Source organism: Leptonotus elevatus, unplaced genomic scaffold, assembly GCF_054856555.1.
Source record: "Leptonotus elevatus isolate MCC_2025b unplaced genomic scaffold, RoL_Lele_1.0 HiC_scaffold_197, whole genome shotgun sequence".
Classification (NCBI taxonomy): Eukaryota; Metazoa; Chordata; class Actinopteri; order Syngnathiformes; family Syngnathidae; genus Leptonotus; species Leptonotus elevatus.
This window is the reverse complement of record NW_028233588.1, coordinates 2,840-11,852: the sequence shown is the minus strand read 5'-3', so window position 1 is coordinate 11,852 and position 9,013 is coordinate 2,840. Positions and strand designations below refer to the sequence as shown.

Below are 9,013 nucleotides of genomic sequence, written 5' to 3'. Positions count from 1 at the left end.
CAGGAACGTAGTAATCTGTCATACAGGTTTATTATAAGAGTTCCCTAAAGAAAGCTCAAGTTGTGGGGGGGAATGAAATATATGTTGGAAAGAAGCCAAAGTGAGTGTGTGCACCTGCAGAGAAAGGGAGAGGGGGATGACAGTAAGCAACACAGAAAGGGGGCGGGGCGGGGGAGGAGCGTACAGAGTAAAGGAAAACGTAGAGAACTACAGCTCTGTAAATTTAAAATTAAGACAGGTTAGGCTGTAGCCGGGAATCCATCAAGGGGACTACAGAGACAAAGACTTCACTCTACGTCCAAGTGAACAGTGTGACAGGGAGTGAACTGGAAGTACAGACTGGTTTCCATCCAGAGTGAGCTGACTGCCAAACAGCATGGCTGACAAAGTGAATGAGGAATCAAATAAAAATCCAAGGAAAGATGAGCTGGACTGGGGCTATGAGGAAGGTAAGATGTTCTTCATTATGTGAAGGGATAAGAAGAATATTAGGTTATATACTCGATTCGTTTGACAAGGCATGACCCTTTAAGTTGTTTTCAATGTGCTGCATTTATCAATTGCAATGTGATGAGTGAATCTTTTTGTTTGTCTCACTCTGTCCCTTTACTTGCAACCTGTACTGAGGATTGTGCTGTATGCTTAATCTGTAAAACTCTTGCTGTAAGTATAATTATTTCACCATTAATTAATAACACATCATGCAACATTGATATTATTATGTTTTAAATTAATACTGTGCATGGTTGTGTCACTTTACAAGTTAACTTGAGTTAAGTGTTTCTTTTACAAGACTATTAAAAGACAAGTGTATATTTTGCTATCTTAAATTCCCATTTTTTCCTGCATATTATTATTTCATATGCCAAGCCCTTTAACGTTTGTATATTCCCTTTAACAAACAGCTAGAGTCACGAGCAAACAAAACATAGTCTTCAATGAGATAAAGTGGATTTACAAAGTGTACACACCCCTGCTCAAACACCAGGTTTCCCCTGGTGTACAAAAATGAGACCAAGACAAGTAATTTCAAAACTTTTTTCCACCCTTATTGTGGCCAAGAATCCACACAACTACATTTATTGAAAATTTTTTTTTTAAAGGGAAAGCAAACATAAAGAACTGAAATAATGTGTTTGCAGAAATGTGCTCATCTTATAAATGGGATGTGAACCAAACATATTCAAATTCATGTTAAATGGGCATCAGAGCACACCAGCCACCATTTAAAGTGACTCCAAAGTGCAGATGCTCCAGCACTCTTTACCTAACATTTCTTTTGCTCTGGATCTTCTCATGATCCGTCCAGGTCATTTCATTCTCAGGTCATTCACTCTAAAAAGAGAAATGCACAAAATTAATTGTTAACGGTTTACCAACTTTAAAAAATCGCTTCAATTGGTAACACACACGATTGAATTAAGTCAATCTGAAGTGAATATATCAAGTTTATTGAACTCATAATTAATTAAACCTAATATATTTACTTAATTCAATCGTGTGTTACCAATTGAAGACATTTTGGTTGCTCAACAATTAAATTTGTAATATTAAATTGGTTCAACAATTCTCTTTTTATAGTGTTGAATCAATCGCAACTCACTTCAGCTGGTTTCAGCGGTGTGTGTTTAAAAGTGATCTATAAATAAATTTCAGTTGAGTTAAAAAAAAAAGTTCCAAAATGAACAAATACATTGTATTTTCCCTTCATTTTAAAATGTTCTCAGCAGATAAGACACTCAACTGGCTCTTTAAAAATAAGGTAGACTGCAATCTTGTCCATTGTTCAAGTCATTTCCAAGCCGAAAACTTATTATGAATTCTTCAAAACAACAAAATGCCCACATAAGAAACTAAAGATTGCAGTAATGTTACACCAGTATAAGACTAACAGAAAGAACAGTTGCTGTGCTTTCCCAACCAAAGGCCAAACAAAAGTTTGTGGATCCTTTTAAACAGCTATACAGAAATTGTTCAAGCATTGAATACGTTGTTGTCAAGAGCTTAGTTGCTGAGGAAAGTGGGAATGTGAAGGCCCCCCTCACTCGTCACATTCACTCACTGCCTCTGCTGAGGTTGCAGCCAAAAGGAAAAGTGGCATAGGGCATTCATGCTTTCGTAAGACATGGAGAATCTGGACTGGACCCTTATAAAATCATCAAATGTATTCATGGTCTCTTTGGCTTTTAGACATACTATGAAGCCAAGGGTTTTACACAGTAATTGGTGTACAGTCATTTGGGTGGAATGCAAAATGTTGGCACAAGCGTACACAGTAAATTCTGTAGAGTAAATTTGACTCTATAGAGAGACAATTTGACTCTATTTAGAGTGGGACCAAACAGACTCCGTTTTAGAGTAATATTTACACTTGGAAGAGAGTAAAATAAAGAAATGGAAAAAATTAATACAAATAAAAGTCACTCAAGGGTTGAGGTACAAACTCCCAACCTTTAGCTTCGGAGACTGCCAGTCTACTCCCTGAGCCATGCAGCTCCTGCTGTGTGTTAGTGTATCACACGCGTCAGCTGGAATTTTCCTAACCCCCTCCCCCCATGTTTTTGGTTTCTTGGAGATAAGCAAACAATAAGAGGGGCATAGCTCAGGTGGTAGTGTGGCAGTCTCCCAAGCTGAAGGTCATGAGTTTGTTCCTCAACAGTTGAGTGATTTTTTTCCCCCAGTCCTTTATTTTACTCTCTTCCAAGTGTAAATATTACTCTAAAACTGAGTCTTTTTGGTCCCACTCTAAATTGAGTCAAATGTACTCTAAATAGACTCAAATTTAATCTACAGAATTTGCTGTGTACATATACTTTTTTTTTTTGCCGTAACAATGCTCTTTGGCAGTGACTCATACTGCCGTAAAGTCTGTTTATTTCCTTTTTAAATGGTGCCAAATCAGTAAAAATTATATAATGATTTATTGTTACAGCAAAAAATTATCTACCAAACACAATTTTATTATTTATGTGCAATATTTATTTAATGTGTTGAGATTGACCACAGTTGTTGGCACATGATGGTCCAACCCATGAGATGGCATCTTTACTGTTTTAACTCACAAAATGACACATCACATAGACTAAATTAAAGTTGCATGCTTTTGGGGGGCATTTATATACTCCACATAGGTGTAGAGTGGGGACTCCATTACCCAACAGCCAATGGTGAGTACCAGTCCCCCATCAACTTGAACTCCAGGGAGGCTCAATATGACCCATCCCTGCTGGATGTCCACCTGTCACCAAACTACGTGGTGTGCCGTGACTGTGAGGTCCTGAATGATGGACACACTGCACGCATCCTTCTCAAGTCCAAGTCGGGTATGCACGTGCACGGTCTGACTTAATCTTTCCTTTCCTAGTATGTATTTGCTCACACTTTTGAGTGCTGTGTTCAGTGGTCAGTGGTGGTCCATTACCTAGCGATCATGAGTATGAACTTCACGAGGTTCGATTTCACTGGGGCAAAGAGAATCAAAGAGGATCAGAGCACACGGTCAACTTTAAGGCTTTCCCTATGGAGGTACACACACACACACACACACACACACACACACACACACACACACACACACACACACACACACACACACACACACACACACACACACACACACACACACACACACACACACACACACACACACACACACACACACACACACACACACACACACACACACACACACACACACACACACACACACACACACACACACACACACACACACACACAATTTTGTTTTACTCTCTTTGTGGGGCCATTTCATTGACATAATGCATTTCCTAGCCCCTCCCCTTAACCCCAACCATCAAAAATGATTGCCTACCCCTATTCCTTATCCTAACCTCAACCATAACCCAAATCAAACCTAAATTCTGAAACCAAGTCTTGATCCTCAAATAGGGGTCTAAACTTGTGGGGCCCAGCAAAATGGCCCCACATAGACAGGTGGGCCCCACAACTCTGTGAAATCCCGATATGTTGGCCCCATTATGTAACAAAAACAAGATCACACACACTCACGACTATCATGAAATCAGGGGCACTCCAGTGTACTGTGAAGCGTTTTGATTTTAGTAACCTATGTGTCCTTCAGACAGCAATACTGTTTGTGAAATCCTTTCCATCTGGCAATAGCTGGCATAGCTGAGAAATGGCTAACTTTGTAAGAGTAGAAAGCCAACCTACCGTATGGTAACGTCACTTGCTATCTTGTTACCTTGTGACAATGGGTACTCCTGCAAGGCTCTGGCCAATAGTTTTAGACTGGATTCTGTTCAAATTTCCTGCCCTCTTTTTGCGGATGTGATGTCATTTGAAGCAGAGGGGGTGTGTAGTTTCATTTTGCAGCCACAGGTGGCAGTAGTAATTCAAAATTCAATTTCCTGCATTCATTAGCTGTAAGTTATATGTGTAGCATTTAAAATTGGACATAGAGCTGACTCCGTCATGACAAAGTTGTACTCTCCTTTTCTCCGCCCATATTATCTTGGATAAGAGTCTTCAGTCATCACCAGCTGATGGTATCCAACGCGTTGAGTCATTACTGCTTCGCACACCTGCAGACGACAATGACCTTTCAAATTCAGCTTGTGTTCTATTGTTTCTCTTTGAAGCTCCATCTAATTCACTGGAACAGCACAGTGTTCAACTCTCTGGAGGATGCTCTGGGGAAGAAGAATGGCGTTCTCATCATTGCTCTTTTTGTGCAGGTGAGCAAAACATGAAAGTCATTCAAAACACAATTGATTTTATTCTACAAACTCAAAATAAATGACGTACTTAAGTACTCTTAGGATGAGACATGGCAGACATGGTTGCAAACATAGAGAATTGTTGTGTGCCTGTGTCTCTTCATAAACTCCGAACACTAAACACATTCCTTTCCTTGTCATTTATTATCACTTTTTCTTACTTTTGTGTTGTACGAACATAAGACAGAGGCACGTGCACCCCTCGCTCAACAAGTTCCAATTCCGGTTCTACTGTCATCATTATCCTTTCTGCACATTTTCTCAAAAGTTTGTTTTAAAAAGTTTGTTTTAATGCCAAATCGTTTGACTTGAGGCGTATTAGCCTTTAAAAGACCTGCTTTGCGCTGGAGCATTTCTAATCAGTTTGTCCACATTCTGCATCATATGTTTGACCTGTTCTAAAAACACATCATGACACACGTTGGTTCTGCTAAATGTGCTTTAAAAAAAATGGCCATGTTTTCCTTCCTTCAATTGTGTGAGTTTTGCTTACCCGCGGAAGAGAATGTGTTTTCATTTGTGATTCGCTGGAATCATTTTACAATCACAATCGTCTCCCAAAGATACAGTGTTCCTCTGTTGACCTCTCCATATCTAAACTGTGCCAACAGATTGGTAAAGAGCATCTGGGACTGAAAGCCATCACAGAGGTTCTACAGGACCTGCAGTACAAGGTGAGAGTCACACAGAAAAGGTCAGAGCAGATGCTTTGTTTGAGCAGATAAAGAAATAATGAAGAGCTCTTTTCCAAAACCTTGTAAATCCGTTTACATTATTCTTAGAAATATTATTTACCCACACTTGCACATTTCATAATCATGAATTCTATCAGGTTTTGAAAAGAGCTCTTCAAATAGACAACAATTATTTTATGATGATAATTAGGGATTTGATGTTGTTTTTTTCATTAGGGAAAGAGCAAGATAATACCCTGCTTTAACCCAAATACTTTGCTGCCTGGTAAGAAAAATGTACAAATGTACATGTGATGGAATACATGAAATAGGAGGGGAGGGGTTGAATCAGTTCATACTAAATTACATATCTAGTATGTCGATTTTTTTTATCCACTTGCAAAGACTTTTTATCAAGACCCTTATACGAATATTGATTTTAAAATTTGCCCTCAGATCCATTATTGAGAGACTACTGGGTGTATAGAGGATCTCTGACAACACCACCTTGCAGTGAAAATGTGATCTGGATCCTCTACCGTTACCCTCTCACTATATCACAACTACAGGTAAATATTTGAGTGTTATACAATCTTCCATTTCATCTTTAAAACTGAACAATTCAGTTTAATTGTTGCTATTTGATACATTCATTAGGATTAGAGCATATGCATGGATCACATTGATACAAAAAAAAAAAAAGCTAACACAAAATTGACAAGGCATTCTGCTGATCAATAATATAAATTTGTGGAAAAAAATAAGATATTTACCAAATTGTGATGTAGGTGTTTTCCCGATGCAACTAGCTCATCTATCTATCGAATAGGAATTCTACCATCATTCATTCACTCACAAGTATAACAAGGTCAAATGAATCATTCCTCAACAATAAAGAAATGAAGAACTACCATGACGAGATATTAAATACTATTTCACTTTCTACATTCCCTGATTTTATGTACAGTTTATGGTATGTTTGACCATTTGTATGAAGTGTTTTAAACAACAGTTCGGGCTATTCGAGAGTACATATGATATGCCAAACTTCTGGGGGTGGCAAATCCAGGTCCAGAAAGGAAAAACCCTGCCACAGGTGTTTCAATAGAAGCTCACGTCCCTGAACTGTGCTTCTTTAGAAGCACCTACCAAACAGTGGCAGGGTTTTTACTTTCTGGACCTGGATTTGCCACCTCAGCAAGCATCCGTCTACTTATTTGTCGTCCTTAACTAAAGAATATAACTTTATAGCTGAATGTGAGCATATTGTGCTTCACACATCAAATCTGCTGGGTTCAATTGACGGTATTCAAGAAAATGCTAACAAATACAATGCTGTTGTATTGCTGTTATCTTCAATTTTTGTAGGAATGCCCTGCCTGCTGTTTTCAGAAGATCACATTACATTCCCATGCTCGTCATTAAGTCAGCGTGCTGTGCACTCTATGCAGTCTGCATGGGTCCTATTATTTTGCCACAGCTTCTCTTGCTTTCGTACATAAACACTTAGCACTGACAACAACCTGAGGAGATCATGAGTGTACTGCAAATATTTGGAGTGAGGAAGGTCATATTCATCTTTGTGAAGTCAAATAAACAGTGAGTTATGTTCTTACCTAGGCCAAAATGTTGGCACCTTCTCTTTCTGTCAAGTAGTGGCAATTCTTTGTTCCAATGCGTAGTTTATATTTAATACGAAGTTCTGATTCAACAGCAATGTTAATGTGTAAGAATATATGTCTCTAAAGCTAGTTTTCCATTACACGTTCCAGAACGGCCTGGCCCCATACCGTTGCTTGTCCATTAAAAACAGGCACTCAATATACCTATATTGTGCTTTACAACAATACCTAATAATTTTTACAATTTCATATGGACCAATGAATTAAATAGTGACGCTTGTGGTAAAAACTTTGCCAGATGTGCATCTGTCACATTGTCTAAGAACTGCCCACATCTGTCGGCCAATCAAATGTCAGCGATGTCATGACCCTGCTTGCATTTTGGAACCAGGTTGGAAGAGTTTCCGAGGAATGGTTCCATTTTAACCGCATGGTCCCGAAAAAGGATCATGTCGAAATGTGACCACAGAGGGCCGAAATGCAGGCATGGAAAAGGGCCTTTATATTCACAGGCAACTGTGTGGCCACTAGTGTGTTATTTAAACAGCAGTGTGTGAATGATTTCAAGTATTAAATACTGAAAATATGTGTTATTGCTTGTATTGTATCTGAAATGTCACACTGACCCAAGCGTTCATTCCTTGAGGCTATAAAGAACCTACAATTTAGTTTGGCCACACATGTAATTTGTTCTTTTTTGTCCCTACAGATTGAAGAGTTTCGGAGGCTACGTTCACATGTAAAAGGCGCAGAGCTGCCAGAGGGGAATGATGGGATGCTGGGGGACAATTTCCGACCAACCCAACCACTGAGTGATCGAACTGTGAGGGCGGCTTTCCAGTGATTCACACGTTCCGCTGCCGACTCCAAAAATTGGATCTACACAAACACGCCTGGAAGGTATAAGAGCCTGTCAAAAGTTACTTTGTTGACGTCACATTCTTTTTCTTTACCGAAAACACAGAACAATCTTATAATAAATGTTGGGTTCTTGTCCCTGAGCTATTCAGTCCTCTGGAGCATGGTAATGGATCAAGTCCCAAAAGATCTAGCCCAGTTCATTTACTAATCTGGCACTACCCTATATACTGTACAGTCCTTGGAGTATGGAGAGATTCTGAATGTGCAGTAGCTCAGAAGCACTGCGGCAGGAAGGTTTATATGTCAGAGGCAAGAACACTAAAATTCCTTGTTTAGTGCTCATGAACTTGAGCCAGAAATGTGCTAAGTACTATATCAGTGTCTATGGGAAGAAACTTATAATGTGCAGACTGACCTAAATTAAAGTGTTTAGTGAGAAGAGAGGAAGGGGACATTTTGGGAATGAGCTTCTAGGCTGCTGCAGTGTAAAAAGGGGAAATACCAAATAGATGGAAACACTTCTGAGGTAAGGGAAAAAGAGGAGAAAACAGAGGACTGTTGTTTATAGTGTAAGTGGATACGATGTGGTTGCACCAGAACAAATGCACCTGCGAAGTAAAGAGTTTGTATAAGTGGGAGGTTGGGGGGGGGGGGGGTTCACAGACAGGCAAGTTACCCTAACTTTTTGTCTCGTGTAATGCTGGCCAAATTGGACTGGCTGAAAAGCTTGGCAAAGTATTTTCTTTACATTACAAAAAAACATGGCACAGACGTTTCATTGTGTACTATTTTAGATGGTACAATAAGGTCTTTCCTCTAAGGACATATTCCACTTCTGACATAATTTGCCAGTGCCCCATGTATAAATCATCACCCTGTATTCATAATGAGTTAACATACTGTAAGAACAGCAAACATTTGTTTTCAAATAATATTTCACCACACCAATGCAAACAGAATCTTATTTAGCTTAAAAGTTGGACTCATTTGATAATCCTTAACACTTTCTTTTCCCTTTGAAAATTGGTGTATTTTCGATGTAACTTGAGCCATGATAAATAATATACTTTGGTCTTAGCTCCTTTAGATTTGTACC

The 9,013-nt window shown here is 39.1% G+C and overlaps 1 protein-coding gene across 2 annotated transcripts; it reads left to right on the top strand.

Annotated features, from left to right (window-relative positions):
• Positions 1 to 191: 191 nt before the first annotated feature.
• Positions 192 to 8,534, top strand: LOC147154998 (carbonic anhydrase-related protein-like). 2 transcript variants are annotated; one of them, XM_086066729.1, is made up of 8 exons: positions 192 to 449; positions 3,138 to 3,323; positions 3,401 to 3,525; positions 4,623 to 4,718; positions 5,372 to 5,434; positions 5,672 to 5,720; positions 5,891 to 6,003; positions 7,766 to 8,534. In XM_086066729.1, the coding sequence occupies exons 1-8, from the start codon at positions 377 to 379 to the stop codon at positions 7,898 to 7,900; spliced, it is 840 nt and encodes a 279-aa protein (XP_085922855.1). In that variant the 5' UTR covers positions 192 to 376; the 3' UTR covers positions 7,901 to 8,534. The 2 variants fall into 2 exon arrangements, with proteins under 2 accessions (XP_085922855.1, XP_085922854.1); XM_086066728.1 differs by having other exon boundaries at positions 3,132 to 3,323.
• Positions 8,535 to 9,013: the final 479 nt, after the last annotated feature.

What these genes read in the sequence shown, in the direction of transcription:
- LOC147154998 (XM_086066728.1), top strand. Translation starts at nt 377, where the DNA reads ATGGCTGACAAAGTGAATGAGGAATCAAATAAAAATCCAAGGAAAGAT. An exon ending in GGACTGGGGCTATGAGGAAG is followed by an intron (nt 450 to 3,131) that starts GTAAGATGTTCT and finishes TACTCCACATAG; the next exon opens with GTGTAGAGTGGGGACTCCAT. An exon ending in CCTTCTCAAGTCCAAGTCGG is followed by an intron (nt 3,324 to 3,400) that starts GTATGCACGTGC and finishes TGCTGTGTTCAG; the next exon opens with TGGTCAGTGGTGGTCCATTA.